This window comes from Botrytis byssoidea (genome assembly GCF_014898295.1).
Source record: "Botrytis byssoidea strain MUCL 94 chromosome Unknown BBYS_009, whole genome shotgun sequence".
In the NCBI taxonomy this organism is placed as follows: Eukaryota; Fungi; Ascomycota; class Leotiomycetes; order Helotiales; family Sclerotiniaceae; genus Botrytis; species Botrytis byssoidea.
The window spans coordinates 311,847-326,312 of record NW_024065850.1 but is presented as its reverse complement, the minus strand read 5'-3'; the positions used below and the strand labels follow the sequence as shown (position 1 = coordinate 326,312).

The 14,466-nt window shown below is 42.5% G+C and overlaps 4 protein-coding genes across 4 annotated transcripts; 3 read left to right on the top strand and 1 right to left on the bottom strand.

Annotated features, from left to right (window-relative positions):
* Positions 1-2,448: 2,448 nt before the first annotated feature.
* On the top strand, positions 2,449-2,628 carry EAE97_005242 (uncharacterized protein; the record flags this gene model as incomplete). The annotated part of the gene is made up of 1 exon (XM_038875754.1): positions 2,449-2,628. One exon carries the CDS (start codon positions 2,449-2,451, stop codon positions 2,626-2,628), a length of 180 nt encoding a protein of 59 aa, XP_038733091.1.
* A 5,760-nt stretch (positions 2,629-8,388) lies between these two features.
* EAE97_005241 (uncharacterized protein) lies at positions 8,389-9,681 on the bottom strand. The gene is made up of 3 exons (XM_038875753.1): positions 9,282-9,681; positions 9,069-9,218; positions 8,389-8,851 (listed from the first exon to the last, which is right to left on the bottom strand). The coding sequence occupies exons 1-3, from the start codon at positions 9,345-9,347 to the stop codon at positions 8,765-8,767; spliced, it is 303 nt and encodes a 100-aa protein (XP_038733090.1). The 5' UTR covers positions 9,348-9,681; the 3' UTR covers positions 8,389-8,764.
* A 333-nt stretch (positions 9,682-10,014) lies between these two features.
* On the top strand, positions 10,015-10,562 carry EAE97_005240 (uncharacterized protein; the record flags this gene model as incomplete). Its single annotated transcript, XM_038875752.1, has 2 exons — positions 10,015-10,435; positions 10,492-10,562. 2 exons carry the CDS (start codon positions 10,015-10,017, stop codon positions 10,560-10,562), a joined length of 492 nt encoding a protein of 163 aa, XP_038733089.1.
* Positions 10,563-11,465: 903 nt separating this feature from the next.
* Positions 11,466-14,387, top strand: EAE97_005239 (uncharacterized protein). The gene is made up of 3 exons (XM_038875751.1): positions 11,466-12,027; positions 12,086-13,296; positions 13,363-14,387. Exons 1-3 carry the CDS (start codon positions 11,599-11,601, stop codon positions 13,781-13,783), a joined length of 2,061 nt encoding a protein of 686 aa, XP_038733088.1. The 5' UTR covers positions 11,466-11,598; the 3' UTR covers positions 13,784-14,387.
* Positions 14,388-14,466: the final 79 nt, after the last annotated feature.

Below are 14,466 nucleotides of genomic sequence, written 5' to 3'. Positions count from 1 at the left end.
ATAATCCCCGCGGGGTCGCATATACCAGGTACTCTTGCCCACGGGGTTAATGGTTTCACCGAAATCATACCTTTTTCTTAGTGCAAATCCGAAATTTCTTGCAATTACTTGCTTGATCATATGCCATTTAGCTTCAATGCTGGATATATTCTCCCTGATGCAACAGTGATTGTCAGATCAACTTAAGCTTGATCAGACTAGGCTTCCTTTGAGGAATTGATCATCACCCAGGAGTCTGGAATCTACCGGCATGGGGCAGCTAAGGCAAATCACATTTCAATCTGCAAACACGAAGCAACAAGGATGGTGATAGTTGTTGTGGAGAAGGGTGGTTGGTAACTTGTAAGATGCGGTTTACGCATGATTTTGCTCGGGGTCATCCGAGGTATCAATGTATACGCGTTGGCAAATAAGAACAGCTCCGCTCGCTGGAGGCAGTAGACTGGAGTTCAATTCTTACTAACTTAGGAGAATCTCAGAACTCCGCAAAATTCAGTTTGTGGAGAGAGTATGGAGAAATTATCAATTCTGATTGCTTTTCTCGGATACCCCGGATGGGGTCGAAATTACAAATTTCTGAATCAAAGCAAAATCAAGGCATATGATCACTCAGGATAAGCTTCCTCAATGCGAACAGTGATCTTGTCCGTCCTCGAAAAAAAGTATCGATACTCGTGTGGGTATCGTGACGTTTGACGCCGTCGTGGGATCAATGTTTACCTGCGGTAATCCGCAAATTCAGCGTCTATTTTCTCTATCGTCTAGCTTCGTCTGTTGTGTTAGCAGATGTTAGAAATATTGGCGCCATCCTTAACTCGCGACACGACAGCCTTGCTGCGCCTAGATGAATAAGAAATACTGAGTATCATCAACAATTGATAGACGCCCAACGCAGCATGACGATATACAGACGCAAATTCCTACGGAAAAATTCTATCCAGCTCAGCTCAGTCAAACTCAAAAAATGGGTCGCTAGCCAACTAAGCAGAGCTAGTAAGATAGAAAGACATCATAGCATCCACAAGCCATGATTTTATTATTGATCTATGCGTCCGGAATTATCTCTCGGTTGTGACACTATCATTTTCTTTCTCCGGAAAGGGGAACGATAGACAATCTTTCGCAATGCTTACATTACGAAATTTGACTTGCAACTTTTGCATGATGCTTCAATATGCTTCACTAGTACGATAAGATTAGAAGGGGGTTACGAAGCAGCCCCCTTCTTTTGGATAGCGACGTTTTCTGCTCTAGCGAAATTGAGGATAATGAATATGGTTCCTATGTCGGTTTGCAAGATCAGATACCCCTTTAAAGCGGTGTACTGAATGAGGGAGGTCGGTTGAGACAAAGTTTTCGCACCATACTCTTTCGCTACCGAGAACCACAAGTCCTCCAGCAACAGAGGTTCTTTTTCGCAAAGTCGCCGGCTATGTGTACGAAAAAGGATAGATTCAATATATTGTTTGTTCCCCCTTAATTGTCATCCGCATTACAACTGCAAAGGAGTCAGTCTGGTCAAGGGCACGGTTTTTGGACATGAACGGGATGATTCTTTCTCTAGTCTCTGCCAACCATCATACCGAGAAGAAAGAATACACGTACCGATATTGACACGGGGAGCCTCTACTTTCACTCATTTCCACCTCAACACAACGAATTTTCTTCCTTTCAACCGATTCCGAATCTTCACCTCTGTCAGACTTCGAAACCTAAAGACGGTTCATTCCTCGGGTGGGAATCAAGAGAAACAAATATCATACGACTTATCACATCCCATCTTAGACCTATATATGCCGTGCGACATGTCGACAAGCCACTTGCGTCAAGACCTCATTTTGTGCTTTTGACTTCCAGGTTCTCCACTCACCGACCAAGTTTTTTGCGATTTTGCAATAGAGTGCGAAGCAAATGGCGACAACAAGATATTTTAATACTTGCTTGTTGGAAAGTCAAATTGACCAAGTCTCGACTCTTTCCTTTTCCAAAAACCTCTCATAGCTCTACATTTTGTCCCCGAATGGCTGAGTACACAACAGTTCCACAAATCTAAGTCACATATCACTTTGGCTTCTTCCTTTATCAATCTACATCTCCATCTCCGTTCAAAATCACACGGTCTCATCTCATCTTATGATCTAAGTACATCTTATCTCGTACCGATTTCACCTGTCACCAAATCTCCACTCCGACCGGAAAAATCCCAACTACGAGTAACCGAAACGAAAGCCCCTTTCCTCTCCGTCGAAGCTATACTGGTGAGTGTGCCTCAACGAAAAATCTCCAGTACAACCTCACAACACTATCTCGCTTCTTTCGTATTACAACTTTCCATCTCCTAACACCCCGGAAGAAAAGATTTGAGGTGTGAAACGTCTCACCATAAAAACCTCAAGTCTCTGCATCTCCCCCTCCACCATCTCGCATCTATCTCGCACGAAAAACAACATGGCGTCCGATGCCAGATCTCGACCCGCCGTACCACGCGACCGTTCAGCCTTCCAATACATTGCGTCCAAGCCACCGATCTCATACTTTATCCTTCTCCAGAGCATCGTATCCTTGACCGCCGTTTTCCCAAACTCGGGATTTTATTGCCATCTGGGATTGGGGATCTATAAAAATTGATTTAAATTAAGAAAGCTGTATTTCTTCGGCCAAATTGGTACGACGTTGCACTTTTGTGTATGCTGCGCTCTACTTCGCTATGTTGCCCGTGCGGGTTTGATTGAGAGGGGATACGGGTACAGATATATACCAATTAAAACGTCGAGGAGAAAGGCAATACAACAAAAGGTTCCCAGGGAGTAACGGCGAGCGGTAGAAGCAAAGATAATATTCTTATTTTTGTGCTGTTTACTGATCATCTAGCTCATTCTATTCAGGGCAGATTAAAAGGTAAGCATGCGCACAGACACACAACGTACTCAAGTATAATTTCAAGATGGACCCTTTGGCTGTCTCGTTCCTCGAAAAGCCTTCTTCCCATGGTGCTGATGTCACACAGTGATCTGGCATCTAGCACAATCTACCCGCTTCTTTGGTTTTTCCACAGACGAACCTCAGAGTTGGCAGACACGAAACCCATGCATCAAAGCCAAGCCGCCCTGTCATCCTGTCTCCGATCCGATCTCACCGGGGAAGAATCTCTTCTCTTCCTGCAGATGTTATATGTGAGATGTTTGATCTATGAAGAAAGTTACCTACACTTCGGATTGCATCCTGGATGTGAAACCTATCTATATAAAGGGCGTGAAAAACGTCATGACGTAGAGGTGTACAACAGTATGCTGTCCCTTGACGAATGTCAACCATGCATATATGTATATGCTTCACGGTAATTACCTTGACATTCTTCAGCGTAGGTAGGTGTGTATAATATCGGCACATCTTCTCACCGGCATGCCTATTTGTACGACGGAGAATCAGAGGCTTGGATAGGGATTCCGGAAGAATGGGATCTGTCTGCCTCGAGGCATTGGGCTTTTCTTCTTCTGTTTCTTTCCCCTGTTAAAGATAATATAATATCGCAACTTGCCCACCATGGAAACCTACCCAAAGAGGACTAGGACTCTCGTCCCGTCCCAAATTAATCCAATCCATCAACCTCACACACTCCCAGAATAACCCAAATTTCATCCGACTCATGTCCTCCCATCTCAGATACATTACCCTAAATCCGAGCATTCTAGAACTGCCGATCCAGAACCACGCCACTCATCTTCCCTTTCTAATTAATTAACATCAATCCATTCTTCGTAACTATCTTCCTGATCGCACCACACGAAATATTTGAGATTCCCACAGCCATGGATCTGGATGTCGGATATAGACTCAAACTTTAACCAGAAAATCGGAATTGGTGTTCATGGTAACGATTTGGGGGCTATGGTGTAAGGTTATACGGGGTTGTTTTCGTGATATTGGGGGTTAGATCGATATGAAAAAGGCAGAATAGACGGCTCGCGCAGAGAAATCTACGTGTTTGCAAGGCATGTAGGTACTCGCTCATATGCAGAGGTACCTATCTACCTAAGTACTGATATAAAGGTTACCCGAAATAAATAGTCTGAATGCTTACCCATACCCGATATTCCATCCGGTATTCGTCAAAACTAATATCCTATAATTAATTTGTTTTCATTTCCATACCCTTTTGATCTCTCTCGCTCACCCATATCATTCTATATTTCTCCTCAACCATCTTCTTTGATACTCCTCAGTTCATGTGATACATACATATCGTATCCCGTCAAACAAGCTTTCTCACTCTCCATCAATAATCCGCCCACATGATACGGCGCTTCCTCAAAACGCCGGTGCGGCCCGTCGCTTCGTCGGATAATCCCTCGCGGTACTTATGCCCATCCCGTGTTATCTGATCGGGACCCTGTTATTGCGGTGTCTTTGTATTACGGCTTTGCGGGGTGATTTGCTTGGGATGAGGACTCTGTAGTGTCGGTAGATCATCTTTGTCAATTAACATCGTGAGATTTTTGATGAAGAAAATTGAGACTTTTGATGGGGAGATTTGATGGGTAATGTGGATGTTGACATGCAGTCGTATGTTATAGAGATGAAGATATAACGATAAAAGTATAAGGAAGAGATCAGATGGGATGCATCGTCTGTATTGTGAGTATAGTCAGTAACAAAAAGGACTTAGCACTTTCAACCTCTGTATATCGATAAAACATCTTCACATTCTCATCGACGAACTTCTTGAATTCAAAACAAAGTGAAAGCAGCTTTTCAATCTATCATGCTGATACTGTAGGACGACCCTATCTCTGTTCACAACTAACTTTCCACCAAGGACCATTTTCCACTCCCAATATAGAACGCGTCTGGAATCCGGATCGCCAATAGATTTCCTTCCTCATCATGAGCCAATCCACTTAACATCAGCAATTCACCCATGAATAGACCTACAAGAGTTGTCAAATCATAACCCATATAAAGAATTTCCATGGGATACCCACCATACGATACCATCGCCAAGCAAGCAATTCAGTCTAAGTTGTCCATTTATCTGACCATAAAATAAGAAGTTGCTCGAAATATCTTGATCGTACTTACTGATCATTATCGACTTAATCCCAGACCTATTTGTTTGTCTGCAAGATATTCCATTGTTTCCTCTCTCGTATCTGCTTGTCTGTTGGGTTGTGATGTACAAGCCAGGCTATTTTGAACGACCACTCTTCCTTAACCGTACATTCAGTCGTCTCGTTGATTGAAAAGGTTCGGCGTTGTCGGCAGAGATAACTCTGAGCACGCAACGGATACATTGGGCAGAGAGGTATATGTACCCAGAACACTGTAAATGGAAGTATAGTGAGAAGATTCATGACATTGTCACTCTAGTATTCTGAGGTACATGCTGTGAGGTACACGCGCTGGAGCGAGAAAGAGAAGAAGAAGGAAAAGCCCGAATCATTTTTGATGGAACGTTAAAATTTATGACATTCAAGGGCTGATTTACAGCGCCCAGCAAGTGAACACTACTTTGAGAACGTGTTATTCCTTCCTGTATTCGAACTTCGAGAAAGAAAAGCAGAAAAAAATCCCCTTCTATTCAAGAAACTTCAAGATCGATTGATGGGTAGAAGAAAGAGCCTCTTGCATCAACGATCACGGGTACGATCTCAACCACCCAATATCTCATCAACGTATCGCAATCAAACAAAAGAAAGAAGAATACCCCTAATTGCCTTATGTCAAGATGATCATCTTGTCAAAAAAAATGACGTATATAATTACTTACCTTATTAGCACCACTCCAGCGACAAGCCAATTGCCGTGGGACGAGACACTCGGGAGTCTGTTCACCGGGGAAAAGTGACCCGGACCCAGAACCTCGAAGGGTCTGCTGATCCACCAGTCTAGATTTTGTTATCCGATGTTTTTCGTAGCACCTCACTACCGGGCCAAAAAAAAAATTTTTAACCTTAATACTTTATCGAGCTGTCGAAACTTTTCAGGGGTTCGCCTTCTGATAAAAGACACTAGTAAAATATGTGCAAGAAGTAATCATATGAACATGACGATGATCTGCAGCTTTGGCCGTTCTGTGGGTTTCTTTCCACATTGTGAAGATATTTGTATGCAACGTTGATCTGAAGAAAATTGAGACTTGTCTCACGATAGCGCATCCCGTCAATCTAAGTGGAGAGATCACTGGGGGTTGAAAAAGACAAGATGAGATGTGTACTTCACACGGCTTGAGATTCGGAGATCTAAATCTAGATTGGGTGTCAGGAGGATCGCGATATTCGAGAGAATGAGGTTGTGGACCATATAACGGCCTTCCTAAACTGGCGATTCTGTCACTGTGCATGGAATTGAGTGGAATCAGGCATCGGGTACCGGTCAAGAATCACCACAAGGAAGGTGATAACCCTGTAATGAAGATTTTTCTCGGGTGATTTCGCAGGAATACTTTGGTATTCTATGCAGTGAGCTATCTAAGGGTCGATCGCAATCTCAATAAACCGCGCAATAACAAAGTATTCTTAGTATCACCCCTCAGTAGAACACTCTAGTCTAACATGACAGGAGCGCTACGCTCCTTCCAATTTGATTGATTACTGAACAGTCCCAATATGATACTCGTCCAGAATATGGGTGCTGATTGATGAGTGTCCGATCATTCGGCGTATTGACCATGAAAGATCGAGTTTGTGGTGCCAAAGATCTGAAAAGATCTGAAAAGATCTGCCACCAGATCGGAGAAGCCACGCTATTCTTCAGCCAGTTGCACTGGCTAACATGAGGAATATCGTTTGCCATCCAGAAAAGGACCGTGAAAGAAATGGGTCGGCAGGGATCGGTAAGGTGTTTCTCAGTATCTTCTCCGAATGTGTTCAAAACGGGAACACATGGAGGCGAGCATTCTTACACCTTGGTACGCCATGCCATAGAATTTTCACGAATAACGCCCGCGATCGATATCCGACGCCTGTATATTTTCACGAAGCTCATGTAGAAAATAATTGCGAGGAGACAAAGGCAGGTGGCCCCAAGCATAATGATTAGAACCGTGAACCCTTTTACTGTCTCCTTCATAAGGTATGTGGGGATGAATCGCGACGTTGGCTTCCGAATTGATGCTTGTAGAAAAGGTTCAAGGCCGAATACGCCAAAATAATCGCTACACACGCGATAATAGATGGAAGAATGATTCGGAGTATGGTATCCTCTCCCACAGTATACATGAATCGAGGCTTGAACTATGGTTGACTCTCGAAAATGCTATAGAGAAGGATATCAGACGATTCCTGTGATACTACGGCATGACTGCAAGACCTCGCAGCTGCAGGAAGGATATATGACGATGCAAATGTGATAAATTACCTAGCTATGTGTTCGTCTTGTCGGTCCGTAAACTTCCTGAAAATTGAGAATGACTCGTTTGTATTGTTCAAAGTCTTGCGATCTGAACGCGGAAGAGAAGTCAAACAGTTTTTGAGGTAAGGTAAGTGATACGTGGTAGATGGCTGTCTAGGGATGCCATAGAGAACGAGGGAAATAAATGATTAAATAGAAATTAGAAAATAAGAAACAACAAGAAAGAGGTCTCCAAAAACGATATTAATCGAAAATTTGATGACCATGGTTATTCCATCGAGGAAAGAACTCATGATGGGGTTGAAAAGGTAATCACGACCTGCGACTGCGCCGACTGTTACCCCTCTAAGCAATTTAACCCCTAAACCCGTAACTATGCTTATCCGAACCATTCCAAATTAAGGGTACTCATCGAAGTAGAATGTGAAGAATAAATGCCTAAATAATCTTGATCAATTGACGCTTCATTGAGTGAGTAATGTAAAGTTCAGTCATTATGTTTGAAAATATTACATACGGATTTTCTAACCATGCTTCCAGTTGTCCACATCAATGGTGGATAGTGCGGGGTTCAATCCCAGTGAGTGGTTCAGCTGTCGACAATAGTTTGAGGGGCTCCAAAACCCTAGTTCAGCGGCAATATGTCGTGATACCCAGATCTCAAACCAGATCTATGCAGGTGAGAAAAAAAGTTTCTACCATGCGAGATATCCCAGCGGTTTCTGCACTAAAGTGGAGGAATCTTCATTGAACCCTTGTTCCAAATCAGCCAGCGACTAGATGGGTCCAGAAATCGGGTGAATCCCTTTTCACTTCATTCCCCGAAGTAGATATGATCTCAACACATTTTATCCACGCATTTGCACACTTGCTGCTAATCCTCTTCAATATTGTCGTGTGACGTAGGATATTTGGAGAGTACGGATTATGAAGGTTCTGATATCCTTTAGCCCCCAATCCCCACCTAACAGCGAGTAGGTCATGAAATAGAAAGGTTATAGATGTCGATGAATAACTATACATCCTTCCAAAGCTTCAAGAAAATTCTCGAAGTGTTGGTTTCCCTAGTATTCTCAATCCCTTCACAAAGATTTATTTGAAACTGGAACCAATTGGTCATTTTTAATTGAGGTGATGTTGTGATAGCCCTTGCTAGCCCTTGCTAGCCCTTGATAGCTGAGAAACCCACGAGACCTATAACAGGGTACCGAAATCGATCGTATACCCTTGAAAAAAAGGCTTTAGAGGGGCGCCACTAACACGCCATACTCGAAATGGCAACCGATTTGGTAGAGGAGCTGACACTGCCTGACAGAAAGATTGTTGGGATGAGGGAAAATAACCCTTTTCCCGTGTGTCAATGAATTTTTCACTAAAAAGGATTTTCCATTTCATTCAATTGATTATCCTAAAATCAGATTGTATGAATTGTACCGCAGCCCAATTGAACATAAATTTGGTGTAAGTTGCTCAGATCTATAGCAGAGATAATAGATTGATACTAAAATCGGATTGAACGAGTCAATTAGTTCAGTTGGGTACAAAGCGAATAGAATGAGTGTGACATAGATGGTCCATTGACTTCAAAGGAAAATGCTCACAAGGTAGATAGGTACTTTCAAGGATTTAGACGGAAGATATGTCTAAAAGAGAAGAAAGCTCCCTCTGATGTAACATTCAATCTTAGATTCGATCGAGTACCCCAGAAATTAACTTACTATCTTTAATCCCATCTTTTTATTGGCTCCAAGTACATAATTTTCTAGGGTGGTAATTTGTATCTTGTAATTCATTGCCATTAAATCCTCAATTGTCACTAACACGAGCCGAATGTGACAGTGGTGACGACTTGCCGGGTCCCGATGGCCCTGTAGTTTTCTCTTAGCGTGGCCGAGTGGACCTTACCGAGATAAGCATGGCTTGCGACTTACCACCGCGGGTCCTGGACCATTCCCTTGGGAATACCGCATAAAACCAAATCTTGCATTTCGTTGCATGAGATCTATACAACGTTCAAATCTTGGGTAGATCTAAGACGCCCACAATAATGTGTGTATCAGTGGAACCGGCTTCCCTTGCTTGGAATTCCCCGAACAATAGTCTGAGGGGAAAATAAGTAAAGTAAAAAAGGCCACACAGAGGAATTACCCGCAGAAAATCAAGTAATATTTCTCTCATCGATGCTGTCAGAGCTGATATTATCGAAAAATAGATTGGCTCTGAGTGGTCGAAGGGCACAAGCGAATAATTCTCTATTCGATTGAGGCGGCATGAACTCTTCTTGAGATACCTATCGGGATGGAAGATTCTATCCCATCCATGATATGTTCATGAAGTATCTCAGCCTCATATATTTTCTTCTTCGAGTGTGAGCAATGGAGAAAGATAAAAGGAGTCCTTTCGTCCATGTTTTCGAAGTATTCTCATCATCATCTCAATCAGTCTTCTCTTCACGCTGTCTTCGTTTCGAAATTCACAACAAACTTCCAATTATCAACCAGTCAAACACCCATCCGCCACCGCTACTTCGATATCTCATCGATCAAGAGTCGCATTTGCTCATCCAAAACTCATTGTCTTTTTAGCTTTCAGTTCCTGGCATCTGAGAACCTCTTTAATCAGCACTCAAACCCAACACCTACCAATACCCACCTTAGCTTCAACATGTTGTCTATTGCAGTCCAACCTCCCGCGAGAGTTCGCCCAGGATCAATCTTATACCCTCCTCTAATCGTTCAACTCAGTAGTGATCATGATCTTTATGAACATCTTGCCGGTTACTGGACTTGTGTTTCACTCATCCATTACGCCACTGGCCAAGTCATATATGAACAAATGGATGGGAAAGCCGCAGACTCTGCGCATCCCATCGCTCAGACTAGATCTAGAGGTGTGCGCGATCAAGCGTACTTCTTCTTCCCAGATCTTGCCATTCACACTCCTGGTCGCTATCGCCTCAGAATTAGTTTAATGAGAATGGATTATTCTCCCGAGTCGGGCCCAGATGGTGCAGTCGTTTGCGATGAACAAGTCGATACACGCTCAATTACTGTGGAAGAGTCCGGTCCAAACTATTCTCGACCGAGTAAGAATTCCTCTGTCACTTTTTAGAGGACGCAATTGGCTAACAGATGTGTTTAGATTCTCAAGAACGTGCCTTCATTCGAATGCTACGAGATGACGGTCAAGATGTTCCAACTCCAGCTCATTGAACGAGGTCGGCAAAGACGAAAATGCTGGAGAGTCTCACAACATGAGGTGGTATAGAAGTGCGGTGTAATGGCGGGATTCTTAATATTCATAATTGATGGGTTTGGAATTTGGGTTCTAGTTCCGATTGTTATAACTTTTGGATTTCCTACTTGGTGTTATTATGTTCAGTCCTTTTTAGAGGAGTATATACCATACTTATCTCTTGGTCTTTTGTTTGGGAATGGACAAGATTCGGTATGGTGTATTGAGAAAGGGGAGGTCACTTGCCTTTTGGATCGGATATGATTAACTTTTCGAATATGGATGGCGTTGAAAACGGAAGGGTTTATCCTTATTATCATCATGACTTCATCGATTGTTCTTAGAAAATGATAGGAATGAACTATCATCCCTTTGAAATGAATCCATGATTTGAACTACTATCTTTGATCTTTTCAAATGGTACATTCTTCACTGAAGAAATTGAAGAAATGAACAAATTGAAAGTGTATGAATTGGCATAGAGAGCTCTTCAGTACTTGTATACAACGCTCGAAAAAGTGCGTGGGGAGAGAAGGGTAAAGATGGTGATAGCCAAGCCTTCTTAAAGCGAGCTGAGACGAAAGCGGAAGGCTGTTTGATCGAATCTTGACTATTTTCCCAATCCAAACTGGAATCTCGAGGAAAATCTGGTGTGACTGTTACCATTACAATCGAAGTGGCTTGAGAGATAAGAGTGATGATTTTATGGCTTGAAGTATTTTCCAGAATGAATTTAGAACATTATTTTGAATTTATGGCCTTAATTTCAAGGCATCACTAAAGGCGGTGAATCAATCAAAGTACCAAAAAATGAATCAACCTGGAACCCTGTTGAAGCAGCAGAAAAATCCTTTGAGGAGGGGTGTGTTGATCAGTTAACCAGTAACTTTTTGAGTCACCAACGAGAATCGAATAGAGAGTCATAAATATCCATAACTTTAATCCTCTCTTCATCGTCGCACTTCACGATAATCTCAAAGAGGAGAAGGTATTTTTGATACTGTCTTCAACCATATGAGCTTCACCTTTTCTATCCTTCGCAAGAATTCACACCATTGTCTGAGATTGATCTCCACTTCAGTCCAAAATACCCCTCGATTTAAACCCCACAGCTTCAATTCTTTTCGCACATTTTCAACCACAATTTACAAGATGGCGACGACGACTTCATCCTCAGACTTCATTTCGGAGAAACTTAAGTCTTTGAGTGTCTCAGACTTACCCAAGCTCCCTAATTGTCACCCCGACGTCAACATCAACGACATCTACAGAGCTCACATTACTTCTCACTTAGCTGAGATTACTGGTGTAGATTCCGCCATTATTTACCCTGCGTTAGCATGGACAAATACTTTGGACAAAGGTGACTTGGTGTTGCCCGTCCCAGCTTTGCGAGTCAAGGGCAAAAAGCCCAACGAGCTCGCAGAAGAATGGGCGGCAAAGGTATACTCGTCGCAATCAAATCATATCATGAGAATGACTAACAAATTGGGTTGAATAGTTTCCTGAATCACCTCTCGTTCATAAGCCTACCACCAATGGTGTCTATCTCCAATTCTTCTTCAAAGCCGACAGACTTAACGAACTTCTTATTCCTACCATCATCCAACAAAAGTCAAACTTTGGTCAAAACAAATATCTTGGCCTCGTCGATCCTGAAGATCCATCAAAGGGACAAAAGAAAATAGTTATTGAATTCTCATCTCCAAATATCGCAAAACCTTTCCATGCTGGTCATCTTCGAAGTACAATTATCGGAGGTTTCTTGTCGAATCTTTACGCAGCGGTTGGATGGGATGTGACTCGTGTCAATTATCTTGGAGATTGGGGCAAACAATATGGATTATTGGCTTTGGGATTTGACAGATATGGAGATGAAGAGGCTTTAAAGGCAGATCCTATCAACCATCTCTTCCAAATTTACGTCAAAATCAATACAGATGTGAAGGCTGAGGCTGATAAGATGGCAGCATTAGAAGCAGAAGGAAAGGCAGATGAAGCATTGCATATCAAGAATGAAGGGTTGGATGAACAAGCTCGTCGATACTTCAAAGCAATGACGGAGAACGATGAGAAAGCAATTGCGCAATGGGCTAGATTCCGTGAGCTCAGTATCAAGAGATACAGGGAGACTTATGCACGATTGAACATTCATTTTGATGATTATTCCGGAGAATCTCAAGTCAAGGCAGAAGTAATGGAGGAGACTGGAAAGAAAATGGAGGAAATGAAGATTGCCGAAGAGTCGCAAGGTGCTATGATTGTCGATTTCACCAAGCACGTGGCTGGAAAGGTTGGCAAAGGTCTTGGAAAAGCAATCGTTAAGAGAAGGGATGGCACAGCACTCTATCTTACTAGAGATATCAGTGAATTGTTACAACGAAAAGAAAAGTATGACTTTGATCAAATGATCTACGTTGTCGCAACTGATCAAGAGTTACATTTACAGCAATTGTTCAAGATTATTGAACTTTTGGGCTACAAGGAACTCCGAGATAAGTGTCAACACATCAACTTTGGATTGGTTCATGGCATGAGTACTCGTCGTGGTACTGTAAAATTCTTGGATGATATCTTGAGAGATGTTGCCGAAAAGATGCATGAGGTTATGCAGAAGAACGAGGCCAAATATGAGCAGATTGCCGATCCAGTAGCTACATCTGATATCCTTGGTATCAGCTCTGTCATGGTACAGGACATGAGTGGTAAACGGTAAGCAAATCGATTATTTTTATTTTCATTATTCTTAATATGGAGTTCCAAACTAATTCTTCTTAGTGTCAACGGATACACATTCAATATGGAAACTATGACATCTTTCGAAGGAGACACAGGTCCATACCTTCAATATGCCCATGCTCGTCTTTGTTCCATCACTCGTAAAGCAGCTCTTACACCCGAAGAAATTGCCTCTGCAGACCTTTCACTCCTTACTGAAGTCCACGCTCAAAACCTCATCAGAACACTCTCCCAATACCCAGATGTTGTTCAAAACACTGTTAAGACTCTAGAACCAACAACCATTCTTACATATCTCTTCAAGATGACTCACGTCCTCAGTAGTAGTTATGATCATCTTAGAATTATGGGTAGCGAGAGAGAAGTCATGAAGGCTAGAATGGCTCTTTATGATGCGGCTAGAGTGGTACTTTACAATGGTATGCGCATTTTGGGGTTGAGTCCTGTGGAGAGAATGTAGGTGGTGATTGAGGCATTTGTAAAGAAGTATGGCGGAAAAAAAAAGAATCAAGGAGCCACGAGCTTGGATGCGTGTTTTATAAGTTGAAAGGGGAAAATTTTAACAAGAGAGATGAATGATGATTTCCAGACCAAGTTCTGTTGAACCAGTAAGGATTTGCGTGGTTAAATTTTGAGGAAGCAAAATCTAGATATTTTCATTGTCCAATGTATTGACAACTGAAAAGGTAGATAAATCAATATGATGGTATAAGCAAATTCAAACGGTCCATTTGTAAATAGCTTCTTCCGACACGGAAAGCAATATGATTGATATACATCCGCAAGAAATCGAATGGTGACCAAGCCCAGCCTAGCCTAGTCCAGTTATCATTTTCCTCTCTCCCCTCAAAGGCAATGCATTTCCATTTGCTCGCTACTTGATACAGGATATACGAACTCGTATCATTGTCGGCTATGCCCCTTAGAGATTTCAGCGAAACTACAACCCCCACCATGTTGCCCCCCACGGCGCGGGGTAAAGGCGGGGTTAAAACATCTAACTTGGAGATGGTCTTACTTCCATCGCATCACCTTCCGTCTGGGAATATCCTAAATATCTGTGCCGTACTTACCACCTCTAGAGCTCAATCGCAAAGTTGTACAAGTTGCGTGGATTTGCAGCTGGCATATGTACAGGATCAA

Bases quoted from the DNA above. Each gene is read 5' to 3' on its own strand.
- EAE97_005239 (XM_038875751.1), top strand. From the start codon at position 11,599: ATGAGCTTCACCTTTTCTATCCTTCGCAAGAATTCACACCATTGTCTG. The intron at 12,028-12,085 runs GTATACTCGTCG...TGGGTTGAATAG, and splicing joins CAGAAGAATGGGCGGCAAAG to TTTCCTGAATCACCTCTCGT. The intron at 13,297-13,362 runs GTAAGCAAATCG...AATTCTTCTTAG, and splicing joins CAGGACATGAGTGGTAAACG to TGTCAACGGATACACATTCA.
- EAE97_005241 (XM_038875753.1), bottom strand. From the start codon at position 9,347: ATGCAACGAAATGCAAGATTTGGTTTTATGCGGTATTCCCAAGGGAAT. The intron at 9,219-9,281 runs GTAAGTCGCAAG...AGAAAACTACAG, and splicing joins ATGGTCCAGGACCCGCGGTG to GGCCATCGGGACCCGGCAAG. The intron at 8,852-9,068 runs GTAAGTTAATTT...ATCCGATTTTAG, and splicing joins AAAAGATGGGATTAAAGATA to TATCAATCTATTATCTCTGC.